The sequence below is a fragment of the Diabrotica virgifera genome, chromosome 2, assembly GCF_917563875.1.
Source record: "Diabrotica virgifera virgifera chromosome 2, PGI_DIABVI_V3a".
NCBI lineage: Eukaryota > Metazoa > Arthropoda > Insecta > Coleoptera > Chrysomelidae > Diabrotica > Diabrotica virgifera.
This window is the reverse complement of record NC_065444.1, coordinates 71741950-71767862: the sequence shown is the minus strand read 5'-3', so window position 1 is coordinate 71767862 and position 25913 is coordinate 71741950. Positions and strand designations below refer to the sequence as shown.

The 25913-nt window shown below is 31.8% G+C and overlaps 1 protein-coding gene across 4 annotated transcripts in view; it reads left to right on the top strand.

Annotated features, from left to right (window-relative positions):
- The window catches only part of LOC114331137 (diacylglycerol kinase 1), a 1205680-nt gene that overhangs the window by 1060584 nt on the left and 119183 nt on the right, over window positions 1-25913 (top strand). For all 4 annotated transcript variants that reach the window (XM_050643769.1, XM_050643768.1, XM_050643771.1 and 1 more), the window contains 2 exons: window positions 12060-12221; window positions 23613-23735. In XM_050643769.1, coding sequence (XP_050499726.1) covers window positions 12060-12221; window positions 23613-23735 — 285 coding nt within the window. The remainder of the gene's footprint in view (window positions 1-12059; window positions 12222-23612; window positions 23736-25913) is intronic.

Genomic DNA, 25913 nt, shown 5'->3' with positions numbered 1-25913 from the left:
AAGCAACGACATCTCTAGTAAAACTAGGAAGACGAAAAGACCCAGATATAAAGTTTACTGTATTAAAACAATTAAAATAACTGAAATAAAACAATAAACAATATTTTAAATCCAAGACTTTTCGTCGAAAGAAACTGCTTTCTGGTTACATCCTGAATCTCCGGCTTTATAAGCATGGAGACGACGAATATAGAAGAAACTAGAAAGGACAACGGTCACGTATCTACTCCCTTTTCGTCTAGGATAATAATATTTTTCATTTCGCTTGATGTGACCCAGATACGCAGTTTTCCTTTTCTTGTTGGTTTCGAAAAGTTGGCGTTTTGGTCGATTCTTTTAGGAACATCTACATTTTGTGACTTTCCCGTCCATGGTATCTTTAGATCCTTAATACTCAAATATTAACAACCTTTAGTTGAACCACGCCATTGAGCTTGAACTGGAGCAAGTAAATATATACACACTGACAATGCAGAAAGCACGGCTGTTTACTATAATAGGGAACTTGCATAAAATTTTAAATTCGAAAAAAATGGTATAAATCACAACAGAACATAATTTAGAACCTGTATCAAAAATAAAAAAGTTTTGTTTTTCTTTCGTTTGGACCCTAAAGACGACTACAAATTCAACTTATACCAGCCACCCCAAAACGCGTCGTGACGTCACGGGGTTGTATGTTTACATTCTACACCAATTGTATATATAATTTTAAATTAGACATTATAAACGTCAGTAGAAAATACAGTTATGTGACGTTACAAATGTTTTTGATCGTTTGAACTATTCATAGAAAATTTGTACTTTTACAAAATAATTTTATTTTTAATAGTAAACCTTCTTTCCTTTCCTTCAAAAACTGTATCAAACTGCAATCTCAACAAACTGGTATATTTTATTACAATGACATGCGATAAATGTCATTAGAATATAAATATTTTTCCTTTATTCCCCGACGACGATCTGGCTAAATACCCAAGTAGGTGGAGGCCAATAAACTAAAGAAGAATAAGAAGAATATACGTAAATATAACCATAAACTGAACCACATAGTTAAACTCTGTGACGTCACGGGTCGTTTGAAGTATTTTAAGGTAAAGAAGACTTTAAATTTGTACTTCGAAGATATTATGAGTTTTTGAAGCGTTAAATTTTGGAAATCTCATTTTTATACAAAACTGAACATTATTATGTAATAAAAAAAATGTGCAAGTTCCCTATTAAATATAAACACAAGTATCAATTGTATTATTGTAGAACTAAACTGTTGTCGTATACCTACGATTCAGGCTGGTTAGTGTTGTGATGTGTACAAATACGTTCGTTTACCATTGGAAATAAACATAGGTACTCAATATACTGAAATAGTGAATCAAAATGCATTTTTAATATAAAGTTATTACCAGCATCATTAACAACACTTCCATTACTACCACACTCCTCTTTTTTCTAGTTTTCGTTGCTGTAATAAACTGATGTGTATCCAAATATAACCTATTTACGTAGAAAATGCAGTTATGTAATTTTTTGACATCCATTTGCACACAACATAATTTTTGATTTTTGAAATTTCCAGGTATAGTCGGTTCGCTAAACTCAGACGCAACTGGCTAGATATTTTAGTCGATAATTTTTTTGTTTTTTGCCAATTTTGCAAAAATTTGCAAAATTACTAACTATTTAGTAATTATTAACTATTTAGTAATTATTTTTTGCCAATTTTACTAAAATTGGCAAAATTACCGACTAAAATATCTAGAAAGTTGCGTCTGAGTTTAGCGAACAGACTATACATATTTGATTCATAGTGCAATTAATACTGTTGTGTTGATGCTAAAAACCGATATTACCCGTTATACAGAAACGATACTGTTTGTACATGCTTTTAAACACGACTACATAAAAGAATGAGGCCATGTTTAATCTAAATTTTGAATAACATTTAACAGTGATGTTAAATTACTATACTTGACAAATACTTCCTTTGATGAGTATTTTCAATTTTATTTGCTATTTTTAATTTCTCAAAATCGCAATATGGTAATTTGATAGAGTTAGAACATAAAAGTAAAAACAGATATCTACATGAGGTTTTTCTCCTGTAAATGAATCGTGTTAACTTTTTCCGTTAAATTTATGCCTGGTTGCACCAACAAATCTTAAGCTTCAGCATAGTCCAGCTCAGTTTATAGATAGAGCCGCTTTGAGTCTCACTAATTTGCACCATAATTCTCGATTCTTATCGGTCCAATTCACGTGGCAATCCATTGAGACGAGTTGAAAATTTATCTAAGGCTCAATTAGTCCATGTGGTGAGACCGCTCCCGTCTGGAAAAATTTCTGATTCGGTTTCTTTGTGGATTCCTATTCAAAAATGTCCCCTTTAAACAAATCTGAAGGGTGCCGGGCGGAATTTTTGGGCAGAAATTGTTTAAACAATTTTTTTAAACAAATACAAAAGATCACTTTTTTTGCTCCGGAACATATATTTTTAATTGTCGGTGATTCTGAACAAGAAAGGTATCTTGCAGATTTTCTCAAAAATTGATAGTTTTCGCGTTACAGGCGATTTAAAATATGAAAAATGCGAAAATACGCATTTTCGAGACTTAAAAACTCATATTCAAATGAGTATTTTTGAGGTGGCCAGATACTTAAATGGAAGACTAAATATTCAGCTTCCAGATTCTGAAGAGTGATCGCGTCTAACTTTAATTTATACCGTTGTTTTTTAATTGTTAAATATGCGTGTTTATCCGATTTTTTTGCCGTTGCGGCGCGCTCCTTTTGAAAAATCTCCTATTTTCCTCCGAAAAATATTTTTTCTTTATTCTTTGGGACATTCTAAATAAAATAAGTTTTTAGACATTTTTCTCAAAAGTTAATAGTTTTAAAGTTACCTATAAGCGATTTAAAATCCGAAAATGCGTTTTTTGTCATTTTTCGGATTTTCAATCGCTTATAACTTAAAAACTATTAACTTTTGAGAAAAATGTCAAGAAACTTATTTTATTTAGAATATCCCAAAGAATCTAGAAAAAATATGTTTCGGATGAAAATAGGAGATTTTTGAAATGGAGCGCGCCGCACCGGCAAAAAAATCGGATAAATACGCATATTTAACAATTAAAAAACAAAGGTATAAATTAAAGTTAGACGCGATCACTCTTCAGAATCTTGAAGCTGAATGTTCAGTCTTTAATCTAAGTATCTGGCAACCTCAAATACTAATTTAAATATGAGTTTTTAAGCCTCGAAAATGCGTATTTTCGCATTTTTCCGATTTTAAATCGCCTATAACTCCAAAACTATCAATTTCTGAGAAAAATTACAAGATACCTTTCTTGTTTAGATTGACCCAAAAATCTAAAAATATATGTTCCAGAGCAAAAAACATGATGTTTTGTATTTGTTTAAAAAAATTGTTTAAACAATTTCTGCCCAAAAATTCCGCACGGCACCCTTCAGATTTGTTTAAAGGGGACATTTTTGAATAGGAATCTACAAAGAAACCGAATCACAAATTTTTTTCAGACGGGAGCGGTCTCACCACATGGACTAAATGGTGTAACGCATTTTCGTAAGACGAGCTTAAGGCAAGTCTTAAGCTTAAGATCTGTTGGTGCAACCAGGCATTAATCCCTAATAATTAAAGCAATCCCAATTAATAATTGAAGCAAGTTTGCGATATTAGGTAACTATTACAGCTAACGTTGTCTGCTCCTTGATACGCGTACCCACTGAAAGACATAAAAGTCTCCTCCGGATTCTACATGCTCTCTCTATAAAATTCTTACTTTTTACGTGAGCCCTGTTAGTTGTATGCATGTTCTGAACGTAACGTGGATATATTCAATATATCTACTATCACCTGATAAATAGCAGTTATTAAAAATTTGAGCAATTTAAAAACATTGAGCAACTATTGCCTATATTGCCAAGCTATACCTATGTACAGCCGGTTCCTAAAAAAACTGATACGACTCTTAGTAAGATTTGATCATGTTGAGCAGTGTATTTGATTGATCTGACATTATATTTATTATGACAGACAAATAATAAAATAAACAAACAATAAGCAACTGATTACATATTATGTTAATTCATAAATTGTACTAATTATTAAGGTCTAAATGTTTATATTATTTTGAATTCCTGTATTTTATAAAGAGTATATTATAAATGATAGTTTTTACATCAAATAGATCACATAATTATTGTAAACGTGGATTATACAACAAATTATACAACAAATACACAACAAACGTGGATTACGTTACGAGAGTACTGTCATTTGAATCGTAATATGATTTTTTTCGAATCATGAAAAAACTAATAAGTATTTTAGAAAAATTTAAACGCAGGATGAAAGATTACATTATTACCGAGGGCGGAAAGCCCCTTAGAATAAACAATCAGTTTCTATTGAATGAAATATTTGAAATTAAATATCACACTTCTCTTTTATTTTCAGCCCTGTAACTTATTAAAATAAATATTATAGAAGTTTTCAGGGACTTTCAGCCCTCGGTAATAATATAGTCTTTCATTCGGACCTTAAATTTTTCATAAATATTTATTAGTTTTCTCAGGATTCGAAAAAATGAATACCTACAATTAAAATACATTGAGAATTTTGACATGCGTCACAATTTTGCATTAACTCAATGTAAAATTCTAAACTGTTGAATTCCAGGTTCCCTAATTATTTGACATCAAAAGACATTAGAAACTATTTGTAGAGTATTGAAAACAACTGTTAAAATTGGTCTACATAATTAAACATATTCCAAAATTTTGTAAAAATGTAATACATTTCAGTTTTCAGCCCAAACTTAGGCCACACACAATGCAATAATGTTCACATTTTTGAACTGTCAATATTTTTATTTTATCATCTATTGTTTAAAAACAATACAGTTGATAAGATACCCTCAGCTGCGGAGAAAGTATTCCTAATAATAAAGATTTATAATAAAGTCTAATAACCGTGGAACAGAATAAGCTATCTGACAAATTTTAAGATTTGGCAGTGACATTGACAGTATGTAAATATTTAGTATTTATCCTTCAAAATACACTGCTCAATTTTCTACAAAATACGCTTCAAGAGTCGTATCAGTTTTTTTTGGAACCAGGTGTACATTGCACGTTGCTTGAACATTTATGGAAAACGATGTGACTGGTAGCTCTGTTAGACCACAGACTCAGTAAATACAGCAAAAACACAGATTTCATTTAAATAAAAATAAAGTCTTATAACTCAACAAAGTTAAATAAAAATAACATAATATTTATCCTCGGCGCAGGTTTGAATAAGTTTCCCAGAGGTGGCTTTCTGTAAATAAAATAAAAATACACTTGAGAGCAAAGTAATCGACTCACTCGATGAATTAATTATTCACGTTAGATGTCTCGAATTTCCTTAACATCATGTTATGGCCTTATCATTTATTTAAGAAAATCATGTAATAAAATTGTTGTTATACAGATAATAGTTATTTTATGCCGGGTGTAACAATCATGTGTTTTTCCCTTAAAGTTAGGAACACCCTGTGGAATATTCTAGCATATATAAAATATTTAAATTAAAACTCAATTGTAGCCTTAGCCTTTCTTAACATTTTGTGTTTTGACTCATTCGCGTTTGATAATTAAAGATTACCGCGTATCAAAAAATAGTTGATTAATAGCAAGCTGAAAATTTGTTAATAGCTTAACGGTGTCTAGTTGGACAAACTTTGATGTATGGGAACACTAGAACAGGGGAAATTTTAATTGTGGAAAAGGCTAAAATTTTGGAACGGCAGACTACGAAAACGTTTCATGTATTTTGTCGGACAAAACTTCCAATTGATTTGTTACCATTTCATTAAACTCTCATGCAAAAATGAAACTGGTGTTTATCACCAACTGGACATTTTAATGAGTGGAACACGAAGAACATGTCAAATGACAGGAATCATGTTGGTTAGTTAATCATAGCAGTCTTATTTTTGCATGAGAGTTAAATTAAATGGTAACAAATGAATTGGTTGTTCTGTCCGACAAAGTACATGGGACGTTTTCGTAATCTGACGTTTCAAATTTTTAAACTGTTCCACAATTAAAACTTCCCCTGTTCCAGTGTTCCCGTACATGAAAGTTTGTCCGACTAGACACCGTTAAGCTATTAACCAATTTTCAGCTTGCTATTATTCATCTTTTTTGATACGCGGGATCTATATTTGGTCTTGATCTTAAGATTTTTTTGCTCTCAAGTGTATAATTATTACCAAACGTGAAAAATACAGCGCTTAGTACATTCACACACATCGACAAAGGACAAGCAGTTGGTACAGACAGGTACAAGGAATGAAGATGGAGTGATCATGCAATTCACGGTTCGGAGTAGGGATGGCGGTTATTGACAAAACACCGGTTTTCGGAATACCGGTTTTACTCACTTACGATTTAGCCTGTTGGTTATAACCGGTCAAAAAATCGGTTATTCCAAAAACCGATTTTCGGTTTTTTTAATCAATAGCCAATACCCAATAGTTACACTGCACTTTAGTTTGCCATAATATTTAAATTAAATTTACAATATTATTGATATCGATAGGTACTATAGAAAGAAGATGTCGATACCAAGATAATCAATTGATATTTAAACGACGTTGAGATCATAGTCAATTAAAATAAAAAATCAAAATCAGTCATTAGTGTTGTCAAATCGGTTTCGGTTGCAATCAGCTTAAAATTTTTCAATCCCGGGCCCGGGTTAAAAAATAGGGAAAAATGTCCCGATTTTTTCTCTGAATTCAGTATTTTTTCAGGGTTAGCCACTTATCCGGTTTTTCACCGTTTATTTCTTAAAAAAGCCGGTTATAACCGGGACAAAAAAATAACCGGAAAAACCGATTATTGCTGAGTAAAAATATATGCCAAAAACTCATAATATAAAATTAAAATCGGCCTGTTTGAGGATTTTTTCCTTATAGTCGCCAGCTTAAGAATTACCGAAATTATTCCAAATATTTGCACCATACTGTATGTCTTGCTACCAAAGTTTAGTGTGTATTTCACAACATCTGTGTAGTACATATAGTCCTGTCGCCAGGGGTGGTACAACGGCCTCCTTTATTCAGATGGACTTACCCAAGTTTTTTTATGTATTTTGACCCGTAGAACACGAATTTTTTAGGTAACAGTTGATCCGGATGTCGATAAGACTTTTATAAACAAAGAACTTGAGGAATTGAAAACTTGAAAAAAACATTTTTGAAGTGAAAACTTCTTTAGGGACCGTCATCGCGACCGTCATTGCGACCGTCATTGCGACCGTCATCGCTTATGCTATATATTATGTTTATGTATATATAAATTGTGTAGAGGTATTTAAATTTAGAATAAATGTAAAACCTATTTTAGGATGGGGAAAAAGGATTGATTTCGCGACCATCATCGCGACCGTCATCTCTTCGGCGAAATAAATTTTGTACATATATAGGTATATTATGTGTATGTATATATAAATTGTATAGAAGTATTTAAATTTAAAATAAATGTAAAACCTATTTTAGGATGGGGAAAAAGGTTTATTTCACGACCGTCATCTCTTCGGCGAAATAAATTTTGTACGTATCTATGTTATGTGTATGTATACATAAACTGTATAGGTAGAAGTATTTAAATTTAAAATAAATGTAAAACCTATTTTTGAATGCGGAAAAAGGATTTATTTCGCGACCGTCATCTCTTCAGCAAAATAAATTTTGTACGTATATTTATTATGTGTATGTATGTATATATAAATTGTGTAGGAGCATTTAAATTTAAAATAAATGTAAAATTTATTTTGGAATGGGCAAAAAGGATTGATTTCGCGACCGTCATCGCGAACGTCATCGCTTCGACGAAATAAATTTTGTACGTATATTATTATAATGTACGTATAATAATAGTAATATTATTGAAGGGAAAACTTTTTAGGGACGTTGTGCATTTTGTAGTTGGGAAAAATTATTGAATAACAACCGTCATCGCGACCGTCAGTGCTTCGACAAAATAAATTTTTGAAGTGAACACTTCTTTAAGGACATTGTGCACTTTTTAGATGGGGAAAAGTATTGAATTAGCGACCGTCATCGCTTCGGCGAAATAAATATTTGAAGTGAAAGGTTCTTTAGGGAAGTTGTGCACTTTTTAGATGGGGAAAAAGTATTAAATTAGCGACCGACGTTGCTTCGACGAAATACATTTTTGAAGTGAAAACTTCTTAAGGGACCTTGTGCACTTTTTAGATGGGAAAAAAGTGTTGAATTAACGACCGTCATCGCTTCGGCGAAATAAATTTTTGAAGTGAGAACTTCTGTAGAAACGCTGTGCCCTTTTTAAATTGCGAAAAAGTATTGAATTAGCGACCGTCATTCCCACCGTCATTGCTTCGACGAAATCAATTTTTGAAGTGAAAACTTTTTAGGGACGTTGTGTACTTTTTAGATTGGAACAAGTATTTAATTTGCGACCGTCATCTTGAGGGACGTTGTGCACTTTTTGGGTAGGGAAAAATATTAAATTAGCGACCGTTATCGCTTCGGCGAAATAAATTTTTGAAGTGAAAATTTCTTTATAGGTCTGGATCCCGCGTATGAAAAAAAAGTTGATTAATAGCAAGCTGAAAATTTGTTAATAGCTTAAGGGTGTCTAGTCGGATAAACTTTGATATATGACAACACTGGAACAGGGGCAGTTTTAATTGTGGAACAGGTTAAAAATTTGGAACGGTCAGACCACGAAAACGGCACATTTATTTTGTCCGACAGAATAGACTTAAACTATACGAACAGAGATTAAACTCTCATGCAAAAATCAGACTGCTATTTATCACCTGTCATAATTCCTGTCATTTGACATATTCTACATGTTCCACTCATTAAAACGCCCGTTTGGTGAGACATAGCAGTCTGATTTTTGCATGAGTGTTTAATCTCTGTTCGGAGAGTTTAACTCTGTTCTGTCGGACAAAATAAATGTGCCGTTTTCGTGTTCTGACCGTTCCAAATTTTTAACCTGTTCCACAATTAAAACTGCCCCTGTTTCAGTGTTCCCATATATCAAAGTTTGTTCGACTAGACACTCTTAAGCTATTAACAAATTTTCAGCTTGCTATTAATCAACTTTTTTTTCATACGCGGGATCCAGACCTATTAGGGACGTTGTGCACTTTTTGGATGGGGGAAAATTATTGAATTAGGGACCGTCATCGCTTTGACGAAATAAATTTTTGAAGTGAAAACTTCTTTAGAAACGTTGTGCACTTTTTGAAAGGGAGAAAGGGTCCTTCATCGCGACCATCATTGCTTCGACGAAATAAATATTTGAAGTGAAAACTTTTTGAGGGAATTTGTGCACTTTTTGGATGGGGAAAAGTATTAAATTAGCGGCCGCCATCGCTTCGACGAAATAAATTTTTGAATTAGAAATTTCTTTAGGACGTTGTGTACTTCTTGCATGGGGAAAAAGTATTGAATGTGCGACCGTCATCACTTCGCTGAAATAAATTTTGTACGTATATAAATTATGTGTATGTATACATAAATAGCATAGGGCATACGCATCGCGTATATGATATAGGTATAGCACTTCTTTTTGGATGGGGAAGAAGCATTGAGCTCGTAATTTATATACTATAAGAAGTTTTCACTTCTGTCGGCACTCCCACGAGTGCCTTCAATTTTTTTTTATCTTTTGGGTCATTCTAAGCAAAAAATGTTGTTACAAGTTTTTTCGTAGGATGCATATTTTTCGAGATAAACGCGGTTGAACTTTCAAAAAATCGAAAAATTACAATTTGTGAACTTGAATAACTTTTGATTAAAAAATAAAATAGCAAATCTGCTTACCGCATTTGAAATTTCAACTCAAATTCTATCGGTATTGATTATTTGTATTGCTAAAAATTAATTTTTGTATTGTTAAAAAAAGCTATAAACACATAATGCTTGAGTGATGTTTTCAATGCATTTCTCATTTAAAATCGAACGAGTAGGCGAGAGCCTACAAACAGACAATTTCTACGTAGTGCATTAAAACGCAGGCATTTGGCATGGGAAACACTATTTGTTTATAGCTTTGTTTCACAATAAAAAAATAATCTTTAGCAATGTAAATAATCAAAACCGGTATAATTTGACATGAACTTTCAAATGCGGCAAGCAGAATTGCTATTTTATTTTTTAATCAAAAGTTATTCGGGCTCAAAAATTACAAAGTTCAACCGCGTTTATCTCTAAAACTGTGCATCCTACGAGAAAACTTGTAAAAACATTTGTTTCTTAGAATGACCCAAAAAATACAGAAAAATGTTTTGTTTTGCGAAAAATCGCTATGATTCCTCAAGTTCTTTGTTAATAACAATCTTATCGACATCCGGATCAACTGTTACCCAAAAAATTCGTGTTCTACGGGTCAAAATACATAAAAAAACTTGGGTAAGTCCATCTGAATAAAGGAGGCCGTTGTACCACCCCTGGCGACAGGACTATATGTACTTCACAGATGTTGTGAAATACACACTAAACCATCTGGGTAAGTCCATCTGAATAAAGGAAGCCGTTGTACCCCCCCTTGCGACAGGACTAATAGCTTTGTATTTGGATATTTTTTTATCTGATCAAATAATCCGTTATTACCTCGTATCACACTATGCACCCCATCAAACACAAGTGTAAACAACTAACCATCATAATACTTTCTTTAAAATCATTATCCCTTTATACAGTGCGTCCATAAAGTAACGCATAAATTCGTTATTTCGTAAACCGGTTAATTTAAGGAAAATTCCGGAAACAGGTCGATTTTTATTTTTAAATTACGGTTTTTTGGCATATATATCATACTAGTGACGTCATCCATCTGGGCGTGATGACGTAATCAATGATTTTTTTAATGAGAATAGGGGTCATATGATAGCTCATTTGAAAAGGTATTCAATTCTCTATCCAACAATATAAACATTAACATAATTATTTATACAGTGTGTTCAAAAAACATTTTTTTAATTAAAATAAGTAAGACAAAAAGAAGAATATAATGTAATTATTTAATTCAAAATACATTTTACTAGTGTCAGTAAACAGAAAAAAATTTTATTTGACAAATAAACATTGATTATCGCTTAAACGAAATGTTCAAACTGCCAAGCGACAGGTGGGTGGCAGCTTTAACATTGAATTTAAGCAAAAAACAATATTTATTTCTCAAATAAACATTTTTTTCCTGTTTTCTGACAAGAGTAAAACGTATTTTGAATTAAATAAATTACGTACATTCTTCTTTTTGTCTCGATTATCTTAATTAAAAAAATGGTTTTTTGAACACCTTGTATAAATAATTAGGTTAATGTTTATATTAGTGAATAGAGAATTGAATACCCTTTCAAATGAGCTATCACATGACCCCTATTCTCATTTAAAAAAATCATCGATTACGTCATCGCGCCCAGATGGATGACGTCACTAGCATGATATATATACTCCAGTTTAAAACATCAAGATTAGAAAATGGTTTTAAATTTATGGGAATGAAACTGTACAATAAACTTCCCGATGAAATGCAGGAGATTGCTAGTTTTAACAGTTACAAAAATAAAATCAAAAATTTATTATTAGCCAAATGCTACTATTCCGTCAAAGAATTCCTTGACGATAGCCTATAAACTATTTTACACTATTTTATTTTTTATGTATAAATTGTTTTGTGTATACAAAGTCTAAAATGTCTAAAAATGTGTGGTGTAGCTAAACAATGTTAGCTTGTAACAGTTATATTACTGTATATGACCTGTCCTATACATTTGTAAAAATGTCTTAAAAGGATGAATAAATATTTCTATTTCTATTTCTATATGCCAAAAAATCTGAGTCTAAAAATAAAAATCGACCTGTTTCAGGATTTTTCATTAATGTCGCTGGTTTACGAAATAATTAATTTATGCGTTACTTTATGGACGCACTGTATACTGTTTCTCATATTAAGAACTAAACCCTATTTTTAACGTGTTTTCTCTTTTTCAGGAACAGTTCATCCTATGTTAACGGTTACGCATACTTCGTATTCTTGTCACGAAGTCCTCGGAAAAAAGAGCACAGATTCCTCTCCGTCCCACAGTCAGATATCTAGAAATTCGTCTAAGAAGTCAAATAACTCCCTTTTAGTAAATAACGGAAAACTAGAAGGTAAGAAAGACATTATAGTCTAGGCGCCAGATAGGGTCACCATGGCCTTTGCTATTCTGATGGATCCACCCGAGTTTTTTATGTATTTTTATCTGATGATTACGAATTTCGATGGTGGATTTCGATCTAAGTAGTCAAACAATATAGTCCGTTCTTTAACGGTAAAATATTGCAAAACCTCTAAATTTTAAAGAACCGCTTAGATTGACATGAAATTTGGCATACACATAGCTAACAAGTCAAAGAAAAAAAGTGATATTGTGCCGATATGTACTTTTGCCCTGGGCGTGGTTTTCACCCCCTCTTGGGGGTGAAAAAATATTCGTCCAAAGAAAGTCAGGAAATGGATAAACTGGCTAATTTTAAGTAACTGTTGTTCTTTAGAATTTTTTCACTAAGTCAATATTTTTCGAGTTATTTTGCAGTGAATATGTTCATTTTTTCAACAAAATAAACACGCTTTTAGACGGTTTTTTGCAAATAACTCAAATAGTAAGTATTTTGTCGAAAAAAGATTCTTAGCAAAAATATAGCCTGTAAAAAATTTTAAAAAATGGTGTATATATCACGTCTCTACCCCTAGTAGAAGCAGAGTTATAGCTAATGAAAAATAGGTTCATATTCGTCAAATTCCAAATGGAATATTTTAACGTGAAATTAACCAAAAATGAAGCACATTTCGGAGAAAACTCATTACAACTTATTTAAAGTGTTTAAAAATGTTTCATTTTTGTTTTATAAAAAAATTCTAGCATCAAAATTAAACAAGTTACGCTCAAAATAAAGTTAGTCCCTTTTGGTTTTGGTAAAAAAATCGAGAAAATCACCCCCTAATTAGTATCTTAAATGAACTTAGTCGTTACGACTTCACAAGTTTCTTGACTCGTGTATATATTGTTTATATAATCTGTAAGTTTCATCGGTTCAAAGTCCTTATTATTGAAAGCGCTGTAGTTAAAAGGGGTTGAACGAGTCACTGATCACGAATGTATGCAAATTTAGAAACACCAAATCTCAATCAATTTTTGTCTAACAGAAAAACAAAAAAATACATGATATTCAGAAAAGCAAATCTGACTTTTTTGTTTTTCGGGATTTTTGGCATCTCTCACAATTTTTAAGTTATTTTGAAAAAAAGCGTATTTTTCAAAATTTTAATTTTTAAAAATTTTACTTTGAAACCAAATTTTTTCAAAAATAAGCACTTTAAATCGATGAAACTTACAGATCATATAAACACAACATAAGTAAAATAATTTGTGGAGCAGTAACGATTAATTTCATTTAAGTTGCTAATTAGGGGGTGGTCTCCCGATTTTTTTTTGCAAAAACAAAAGGGACCAACTTTATTTTGAGCGTAACTTGCTTAAATTTAATACTAGCAACTTTTTGTAAAAACATAAATAAAGCTTTTTTTAAACATTTAAAAAAGTCATAATGGGTTTTTCCCAAAAAGTGCTTAATTTTTTGGATATTTCACGTCGAAATATTCTATTTGAAACTTGGTGAATATGAATCTATTTTTAATTGGCTATAACTCTGGTTCTACGAGATCCAGAGACCTAAAGCGTACACCATTTTTGTTACTTTTTATGGGCTATATATTTTCTAAGAACGTTCTTTTCCACAAAATACAGTAGGAAAAATGAAAGAATACCCATGAACGAACATATAAAACACGCTGTATTTTCCTGTCACCGTGTCACACAAAAAATTGGCCAGCGCAAGTACATGTAATAATTATTGTTACATGTACTTGCACTGGACAATTTTCTTTGTGACACGGTGACAGGAAAATACAGCGTGTTTTATATTATGTTCGTTCATTTGTATTCTTTCATTTTTCCGACTGTACTTACTTTTTGAGTTATTTGCGAAAAACCGTCTAAAAATGTGGTTATTTTGTTGAAAAATGAACATATTCACTCACAAATAACTCGAAAAGTGTTGACTTGGCAAAAAAGCTCTATAGTAGGGATGGGAAAAACCTACCGGTTTAAACCTAAAACCGGTTTTTTTACTTCGCAATAACCGGTTTTACCGGTTGTTTTTTTTGTCCCGGTTATAACCGGTTTTTTCTTTTTAAAGTAAAAACCGGTTATTAGGTTTTTACGGTGATTAGGATTAGGTTAGGTATTATTTTGGATCCCAATCATAATTATTATTCTCAAGTAATTATTCCAAACAAAACCATAATTCAAATTTTATTTTATTTTATAAAATACAGAAGCAAACTGAAAGTGCAATCTCACATCAGCCAGAAACAATTATTAAGTTTTAGTATAATATTTCCTTGAAAAGGTATTTGTAATCATAATATTTACGTAAGAAGTGATCTGGTTGAATTAGACGCAAACATCATCTATTTTTCACACTTAACTCTTGACATTGAAAGTGGGTGAATGACTTTTTCTTATTACCAAAAATAATGCTCTGACTATGTCAGTCAATACAATTTCGCTACGTTTTCAAAACGATACACTCATACAGGAATTATTACATGAGTTAAAATGTACCTTTTCTACAAATATACAAACGTGTTAAAAGTAATACATGTTCTTTCGATAGTATGTACTAATTTTGATCATATTGATATCGAGTCGAATAGAGTATCCCAATCTAAAGTGTATTGTAAATGTAACTTTGTAACCTATTGGATTAAAAAAACCGAAAACCAGTTTTTCCAAAAACCGGTTTTTTTGGCCGGTTATAACCGCTAGGTTAAACCGTAAGCAAAAAAAACCTGTATAACCGAAAACTGGTGTTTTGTCAAAAACCGCCATCCCTACTCTATAGAACAAAAGTTACTTAAAATTAGACAGTTTACCCATTTCCGGACTTATTTTGGACATATATTTTTTCACCTTCAAGAGGGGGTGAAAGTCACCCCCAGGGCAAAAGCACACATCGGCACAATATCACTTTTTTTCTTTGACATGTAAGCTAAACGTATGCCAAATTTCATGTCAATCCAAGCGGTTCTTTAAAATTTAGAGCAATAACCGTGAAAGAATGGACTAATAGGGAAATTGACATTTTTTTTATTTATTTATTATATTTCTCTACATATAGAAGCAACACATAATAAATATCAACCCTCAAATCGCAATATTTAATTTAGCTAAGTTGTGATCGCCAGCGCCAGCAGTCCACTAGTCCAGAGAAATAAGGTTTTTTTTCGGGACATTTGAGCAGCCAGGTTGCAAATGGGTTTTTTGGGTACTATATACCTAATACATTATACATACAAAAATGCCCGTCACAGTTCAGACAAGAATTTTAGTTATTAACAAATAAGCGTCAAAAATGGCAGTTTTTTCGTTTAAATCGCTACAGGTAAAAATATAGTCCAGGAACTGAAGCTTTTCACCTCGCAATTTTTACAGAATGGATCGATTTGCTTGAAAATTTTAGAACAAGTAATGGATAGTCCAAGGATTAAAATCTATATGATGCCGAAAGGCGCTTTTACCACGGGGGTGGTTGCCACCCCATCCCGGAGGTGGAAATTTTTTATTATATTTTCACCACAAAAGTTGATAAAAACATTCATTCTAAGCAAAAAATGTTTTATACATTTTTTTGATGAAATGAACAGTTTTCGATTTATTCGCTATCGAAAGTGTTAGTTTTATATCGAAAAAATAAAAGTGTTTTTCAATAATATACTAATTTACGATTCACTCAATTATTACCGTAGAAAAAAAGAATGTGTGTGTACTTTGTACGCACGTAAGAAGTTATACTTCTATTACATGATTTCTTAAAAATAAATATACTTTAAACAGTTTGTTTTAATTTTTTTTAACACCAAACTAATTTTGTGCTTACCGCTTTCAAAAAAAATTAAAAAAAAAAAGTATAGAATTGCTCCGGATTCGAACTCAAGACCTCTCGATCTCTAGCCGAATTCTATACCAAATACGCTACGAGGACTGTGTCTGTATCGGTTCGGACGTACCTAATGACAATTCACGGTAACAAACAGACAAGGTGTGAAGTATAATAAATATACAATAAAATGTTTTAATAATACTCATCTAACTCCTGAGGAAGACAAATCCAAAGAAACAAAAATTATAATAAATATATTTACTAAAAACACTAATATATTCTTTTCACACCTTTTCTTGCACTGATATATTTTTATACATAACTTGAAAGATTCAGCAACTAAACGGCATACTGTCTATGTGCGCATGCGCGCAGTATTATGAAATTTTACTCTCAATCGCGCCTAAAGAAGTTTAACTTCAAAAAATTTTTTAAACCAATTTCTTGGGAATTAAATAACCTACAATTTCATATTTAAACATTTTTTCGTATCTCTGATGCTAATCTTTTTATTCTGAAGAAATCGACATTTTTACCAAACTACAAAAATTCGTTATTCGCTTTTAACTCCAGTTTTTTTAAAACTAATCTTTCTAAGCCAGTCAAACTTCTAGAATCTATTAATAATACATAAATAAAGTAGAATGAATAAGGCCAATGACTAAAAATACCGCTAACTTACATCATTATGCTTCCAATTGGATTTCTCCTTTTTTTTTTTTTTTTAAATATATTGATTTTTTAACCGTAGCTTTTCTATTTTTTATCTTAGAAAGATTGTCAAAAAAGAATTTTGTAGATTTTTATAAGGTCTATAAGCCTATTAACATTAATTCTTTTTAAAATTCTCAGTCGCAAAAAAAATGACTTTGAAAGGGTTGGTAAAGGTGGTTTTTGCATGTTATTACTAGTTTTAATTATCAATAGCTCACTCAATTTTTGCTGTAGTAAAAATTTTTGCAAACCAGTTTCTTAAGAATTAAATAAGCTACAATTTCATATTTAAACATTTTTTCGTATCTCTGATGCTAATCTTTCTATTCTGAAGAAAAAGCCATTTTTTTTCAAACTACAAAAATTCGTTCTTCGCTTCTAACTCCATTTTTTTAAAAACTAATCATTCTAAGCCAGTCAAACTTCTAGAACCTATTATTAATATAAAAATAAAGACGACCAAATAAGGTTAATGACTAATTTTAATTAGGGTGGTGATTAGGAGGTTGCTTCTGATCACTTTTTCGCTGAAAAAAGTAGGGACTAACATTCTTTTCAATATATGTCACTTAATTTTTGAGCTAAAGACTTTATTTTTATTTCTGGAGATAGATATTTTAAAATGCTTTAAATTAGCTTGAACAAGTTATCCTCGAAAAATGCATAGTTTTTCCGCCTTTTGACTTTGAAACTACAGTATTTAGCATTTGACGAAGAAGAGCTAACATTTAATAATGTATAGCTCGATTACTATTGGTCTTAAAAAAAATTAAAAAAAAAACGGTTTTGTTTATTGTTTCAAAAGGTACATTTTTGTTAAGTAAAGTTGCTTTGATAAAACGAAAACTTTTGGAGTTATTAGCCGAAAACTTATTAACAACATTGATTTTTTCGATATAAAACTAACACTTTCGATAGCGAATGAATCAAAAACTATTAATTTTATCAAAAAAATGTATAGAACGTTTTTTGCTTAGAATGAATATTTTTACTAACTTTTGAGGTCAAAATATAATAAAAAATTTCCACCCCTGAGATGGGGTGGCAACCACCCTCATGGTAAAAGCGCCATTGAGCATCATATAGATTTTCATCCTTGGACTATCCACTACTTATTCTCAAATTTTCAAGCAAATCGATCCATTCTGTAAAAATTGCGATGTTTTGTCCTATTTTAAGCTTCATTACTTGGACTAATAGGGTAATTAAATATCTTATTTAGAGTATTCATCTTTTAGCAGATGAGCAAAGGTTCAAAATGGCAGTTTTTGAATTTTGGTCCGATCATTTGTGGCTTCGCTAATTGCAAAATAAAACTAAAATTTCGAAAAAAATTTGCTATAACTTTTGCGAAAATTAACTTAAGGCTTTGATATTGCATGAAAAGTTGAGACAACTGGTACATATCATGCACAAAAAATTTCAAGACGATTCGTCAATTAGTTTAAATTTTATTCAATTTGTTTATCCAAAAGAGGTTTTTTTGCAATGTTATAGTTCAGAAAATAATAATGATACAGCAATTCTGTGAAAAGCACATGAAAGAAGAACACTTATATTTTCCAATCATTTAAAAAAATCTATAAAAAGTCATTTTTATCATTCCGAAAACATTTTACTAAAGTAGAGTCATTTTTGGCTTAAAAACAATTTGAAAAGCTTTGTTAATATTGACTGTAGGGTAAATCTACTTTGGGATTTCAAAAGCTGGTATTTGTACACAAATTTTCAAAAAATAAATTTTACCTAGGTTAATTGCGGTCAAAGTAATCCACTTTTATTATTTAATTCACAGTTACTTCTATATACATTCTCCTGTAACAGTGTTAGTTACCATACTCCTCGGAAACGGCTTGACCGATATTTATGAAATTTTACACGTATATCCTGTAGGGATATATCCCTCTGAATCCATGAGGGAAGCTCAGGATAGAAGCCGATGGAAAGAGATAGTTGCTCGTATTATAGGGAATCACGACACTCAGCAATGAGGAAACGACTGAGGAGGAGGAGGATCCTGTAGGACTGAGAATAGGTTCTAATCTATTTTTCATGCCCACAAATTATAAGGGGGTTGCCCCCTTAACATTTTTTTTATTATTTTTTATGGACAAAATTGTCTACCTTAATTTTATATGGTGTAGAATTAAAAAATACATACAACCCTTAATTTTCACTCTTTTATCACCAACCCCTATTTTTTAATAGCCATCTATATATTTCCATCTATAAAATTCTCCTGTCACACTGTTAGTTGCCATACTTCTCCGAGACCGCTTGATCGATTGCTATAAAATTATATATATATATATATATATATATATATATATATATATATATATGTATATTCCGTAGGTCTTAGAATCGGTCGTAATCTATTTTTCATATCCCTGAGTGAGAAGGGGGGTTCCGGTTTGCCGGGTTCCCCCTAACATTTTGTAATGTTAGGTGGGGATCAGAGCCGTGCGGTACATTTTTTCAATATGATGCAAGTCTTCGAAATGGCGCCCCTTAAATATAACTTAACTTTTTTTTGATTAAATGCAACTGCACAAAATGAACACACTTTTATTTTAAAAACAAAACATAATTTAAATTAAATGAAATACGTATTAACATTAAATAACATTTACAAAAATTACAATTTTACCCTTCTGACTTTAATTTTGACAAATTCGTAAATCAGATTGGTGTAGTCTGAAGTAGCAGCCAGTGAGGACTCTATAGGGCTTTTCATCGATTGTCATTTGTTTCGAGCTTCTGTCATGTGTCACATAATATTAATATATCTACGTTATACGTCTTTGGTTTGTATCATTGGTTATATCAATAACGTATGACGTAGATATATTAATATTATGTGACACATGACAGAAGCTCGAAGCAAATGACTGTGAATGAAAAGCCCCATTGAAATGAGTGCTAATTTTTTTTAGTTTTGTTTGTCTTATGGAGCTTCGTAAACAGTTTTTAATAATTTTTAATTTTTAAAAACTTCTTTCCCCACTCACTACCTAGACAGAGAGTGTTAATAAAATTCTTAGCGATACATTTGGATGTAAAGAAATAGTTCAAAACTTCTAAAGGTTTCATGGACTATGTTATCATTTGGGATATATCACACAATTCTTCTAGAAGATCATTCTGTATATCCGATGCTTTTTTTATTGAAAGCATTGAATGAAGATTCATGCAATATTTCTTTTAGTGTTTTATCATTTATTTCCCCCAATTTAAAAATATCATCAAAAATTTATTTATTTCTGAATTTCTAAGAAGCGAAAATCGAACAATCATGGAATTAATGACAATATCTAAAATATAGATGCAAAAATTATTTTAAATTTATCTTCTTCTGTTAAGAGCTCATCCATAGATTTTTCGTCATCAAATTGACGCTTTTTTCTCCTGGCTCGAATTTCATTTTTCACTGGAAATTCGCAGCTTACATCAAGATTTTCTGCAATTTCATTAGCAGTAATTTTCGTTTGGTCATAGCCAGACTGTCTGTAACTTTTAATTTTTTTTATTGTTTCTGACAACCTTTTTGCACAATCTGACAAATTTATAGTTATATGCTGCAACATCTTCGAGACTGAGACCGAATTTATATGAAATAAAATATCATGCCAAAGAACTACACCGGATATAAATTTATAATTTTTAATATTTTTTGCTAATCCTCGTGCTTTGACTTTAGTTTCTGTATCTTTGTTAACTTCTTCTATTATTTCGAATAAGGCATCATATATTTCACAAAATTGAAATCTTAAAGGTTTCAATGCATCTATTCGACTTGACCATCTACTAGTATCGCTTAACGGTTTTAAAGTTAGTTGTGAAACATGTTTTTTCAGAGATTTCCAACGCTTTGTAGAGCAAAAAAAAGTGTACAGCTCTTGTATAATATAAAAAAAGTTATCGTTTCTGTAGAAGAAGACGATTTCTCTTTTAACACTAAGTTTACAGAGTGGCATGCGCCACTCTTTAGCCTAAGGTCAGACAAGCGATACTTTACGGCGCCTTAAGAGCAATAAAATAAAGCGCTAAAATGGGTCCCTCTGTGAGACTAGTGGATGGCCAGACGAGCTGTAAAATATCGCGCAGCAACATAGCAACATGGGATGGAACCCATTTTTGGCGCTTCATTTTACTGCTCTTACGGCGACGTAAATTTTCGCTTGTCTTGCATTAGCCTTAAACTCGAGTGACACACCATCGGATATTTTTCAAATATTCTATTTTTCACACCCTTTCTTATTCCTATGATTATTTTGATGTATTTTCATTTTACTGATTATGCCGCCCCCTTGTAATGCCGCCTGATGCGAATGCCTCACCGCATCATAGCACCGCACGGCCCTGGTGGGGATATTTGTACATAACGTACTCTACAAGACTACGAGTACATACAAATTTAAAAAATTATGATCAAAATCCATCAGCTTCGGAGATATTAATTGCAGCATATGTTTGAAGAATCAATTTCATTTTTTGAGTGCACGGATTTTAATAATTATTCCCCTCCACCGACCAAGAATCGATTTCGTTAGGACGTAATTTTTAAAGCTTTATTAACCACTTTATTGAAATTCAAAGTTTAGTCAAACTTTACACATAAACTATATACCTTGAACTTAATTGTTATAAAAAAAAGTGGCTAACTTTGACCCTCATTAACCTAGACGAAAAGCTTTTTTTTAAATTCGTGTAAAAATACCAACCTTTCAAATCCCAAAGTAATTTTAGTCTAGACTCAATATTAACAAAGTTATTCAAATTGTTTTTAAGCCAAAAATAACCCTATTTTAAATAGTTATTTTCCTAACTAGTGCGGAAAGTGATACTTTCACGCACGAGACTGCCGTTGACCCGAACGACGCGATAGCGGAGTTCGGGCAAGCAGTCGAGTGCGGGGAAGACACTTTCCGCATGAGTTAGGAACAATATTTTTTCTAGGGCCGTACGTTTGAAAAAAAGCCACAAAAAATAGAGTTATATCAATTTTTATTTAGAAGTGAAAATACATAAATTCATTCTTTGACAAGATTGTCAAAACCAATCATTCAATATAATAAGTTACCACGACGACGATATTGGTTTCCATGACGACGATTCACCATTGTAATTATCTACGTCAAAATAATTTTATTTCATCGAAGTATCGCGCTAATTTCATTAAAACATGAACACGATAAGACAAGTTTGAAATAAATTAGTAAATAATATCTAAATATTAGTTTATTGCATGTATTATAATATATTATAATGCCATATTACAAGGTATTTTACTCGCGGCGTGTATTATATTTCCCGGCGTGCGGGAAAGTGAAACTTTCGGAAACGAAATGCGTGCGTGAAAGTTGCTCTTTTAGCACGGCCGCAGAAAAAAAAATGTTTTCGAAATGATAAAAATGACTTTTTAATGATTTTTTTAAATGCGTTGAAAATATAACTATTCTTCTTTCACGCGGTTTCCACATAATTGCTTTATCGTTATTATTTACTGAACAATAACATTGCAAAAAAAGCTCTTTGGGAAAGGCCAAATGGAAGAAGGTCTCTAGGATGGCTTAGAAAAAGGTGGAAAGATGCAGTCAAAGAAGATCTAGAGAAAATGGGAGTGAGATAATGGGAATTAGTGGCACAGGACCGACAAACATGGAAGGCAATAGTAAACGCAGCAAAGACTCACGAAGGGTTGTAACGCCATTGATGATGATGAATGATTTTTGTAAAATCTTCAGTCATTTGTAATCAGTAAAATACAGTCATTTTTTTTTAAATGTCAATCTAAAATTTCATCATCTGTCAACAAATTGTTGTTGTATTCTCTACCTTGACCGTGGTTTGAAGGTTATTATGAACGAAAGTCTTGTCTGAATTAGTTTCATTGAAAATAATTAACAAATATTATATTTTTCAAAAAAGTTTTTTTAATAACTGATACGAACTTTATCTTACTTAAGAATAACATTTCTAACTTTTTTCTTCATTTTCTAATTAGGTGAATGTCAATAAAGTAGTATGGCGCCAGCAAGGCGTTATGCAGATAAGTACCCTAATAAAAATTTAACGGACAAACGCGTGTTCCTAGCAATTGATCGTCATAAGGAGAAACTGAGATTTTACAAAAAACAAGTGCGTAGTATGCGCGGGATATCATTTTTGATCTTACATGGCGAGGCCAAAATTTTATATTTCGAATCTTTGGGGGGGGGGGGGTGGTGGGTGTTGTTCAATAGTAGTGTAAGTTTAAAATGTAATATAGTAAAAAAATATTGCCCGTGATATTTTTTAATTTGCAACTCTAGCACTCTGTTTCTTCGAAACAAGCAACATTCGCACATCGCGTTCTAAACCGTTTCAATTCAAAATATTAAAATTTTACAGGAGAGCGAAAACAAAATATTATTTGCTTTGATTTACGACACTTTTTCCCGAAAGAAACGTTAAAACATATTGTTATTATATGGTCGCTTTTGGAGTTAATACTTTTTTAATACGTGTTTCTTAATTCTTGTCATGAGTTCGAATGATACTGTTTTTACCGGACCATGAGCCTTAATTTTTAAGAGACATATCGTTTCGCGCTATCACTGGAACATTTTTAAGATTGCGATATTTTAGTTCTCTGCGGGAATGTATTTTGTTGGTGAGATAAACACAAAAATGAATTTTTTTTGGGTTAATACACTTTTGAACGGGATGTGCGATATCTAAGTGTGTATAATATGTGTGTGGTAACAAAGAAAATAAAGGACCTATCAAAACCACCGTTTCTGTGTTTATTGCCGTGAAATAACCAAATACACAAAATTTATTTTTCCTTTTTTGTTGTAGAAATGAAACACATTGTGAGGAAGGCAAGCATGTTGGATGTGAATCAAGTGAAGGTATCTTTGAAAGACATCGTTTGTTATCTGTCACTCCTGGAAGCGGGGCGACCAGAGGACAAATTAGAATGTAAGTAAAACTCCGTCTGACGATATTTTTAGCAAGAAAATGCGAAAATATTTTATCTTTTCCTACAATAGGCAGTGACTCGTTTTTATTATACCACATGTTTCACGTCATTGTAAGTATATCGTTTATGAAAGAAGAGAAAAAAGTAATCATAGTTTTTTTTAAAGTATCATTAATAATGTAGATAGGAAAGAATAAGTACACACGTCATAAATGTCGAAAGAATACCACGATTATTCCACTTTTTTCAATAAGAACTTAAATTTTTTGTGTATTATACATACCATTAGATTTGGAAACTTGTTCTCTACAAATCAAGCATTCAAAATGATCTTCTTCTTCAATTGCCCTGTACGTTGCGAATGTTGGCTACTAACAGGGCAATGCTTTTGACGTTCCACGTTTTGCTTTTAATAAATTAATTTTAATTTGTCTTGTTTCGATGTTTGACAAGGATTTCGCCGGTTAACAACCTGGGAGTCCTGAGTCCTTGTCTGTTCCTCGCCTGCCGGATCTTGGGCTCCGATTCCCATGATCAGTTTATTTTTTTCCTTTAGTAGGGGAGAGAGGGTACAATTGTAACGCGGTACAAATGTAGCATTGCTTCTAAACATCTTGTTTCTGGTCGACTAGAGCTGGCAACGCTGCATGTGAGAATGTATTAGTGGTGTAATGTTAACCCTAGTTTGGTGATGTTAAGTGAGGGGGTTACGTTGTTAGACCAAAATATTGGTTTTTACGCCTGGCGAGTATAATTAATTAAATTTTGTATTTTTTGGATAATGGCTCTAGTTTTAGAGTTATTGTTTAGAAAGGGTGGCATAAGAATTAATTCATATTATACATTTATCTATATATTTATTAAATTGAGATTAGATTTCGTGATCTGTTATAAAATTCTAACAAACCATTGGCATGTCGTTGTGGTACAATGGTAACACTAGCAACGGGTACATTTGTAACGTGTATTTCCCATTCCAGTATTTACTACATACACATTACATAATGTATGTATCACTATGTATGTGTGTGTATACAGTGATGAGCGCGCTAATAACCGGCAAAATAGCACAGAAGATGGAAAACATAATACATTGCGCAACAAAAATAGATGAAACTAGTGGAGGTGAAAATTATCGTTCAAACGTATAAATAATTAACATTACATTACATAGTTTCCCACCTTTAGACGTCTGTGACAGGAGTTTTTTATAAAATCCTACTGTCACAGTGACAGTTGTCATACTCCTCTGATACGTCTAAAGGTGGGAAACTATGTAATGTAATGTTAATTTATACGTTTATAACGATAATTTTCATCTCCACTAGTTTCATCTCATTTTGTTTCGCAATATATTATGTTTTCTATCTTTTACGTTATTTTGCCGGTTATTAGTGCGCTCATCACTGTATATAAATAAATATATACATAAATATATTTATTAATAATATATATGTATATACTCAAGGCCGTGCGGTGCTATGATGCGGTGAGGCGGTCGCATCAGGCGGCATCACAATGGGGGCGGCATAATTAGTAAAATGAAAACACATCAAAATAATCATATGGATAACAAAGGGTGTGCAAAATAGAATATTTGAAAAATATCCGATGGCTTGTGAAACTCGAGTTTAAAGAGTAACCATGCCACTTTGCAAACATAGTTTTAAAAGTGAAAGCGTCTTCTTCTACAGAAACAACAACCTTGTTTTGTATTATATAAGAACTTTACACTTTTTTTCTGGTTCCACAAAGTGTTGTTAAGTTCTGAAAAACCATGTTTTTCAACTAACTCTAAAACCGTTAAGCGATACTAGATGGTCAAGTCGAATAGATGCATTGAAACCTTTAAGATTTCAATTTTGTGAAATATATGATGCCGTATTCGAAATAATAGAATAAGTCAACAAAGATACAGAAACTAAAGTCAAAGCACGAAGATTAGCAAAAAATATTAAAAATTATAAATTTATATGCGGTAAAGTTCTTGGGCATGATATTTTATTTCATATAAATTCAGTCTCGAAGATATTGCTTCATGTAACTATAAATTTGTCAGATTGTGTAAAAAGGTTGTCAGAAACAATAAAAAAAAACTAAAAGTTAGAGACAATCTGGCTATGACCAAACGAAAATTACTGCTAATGAAATTGCAGAAAATCTTGATATAAGCTCCG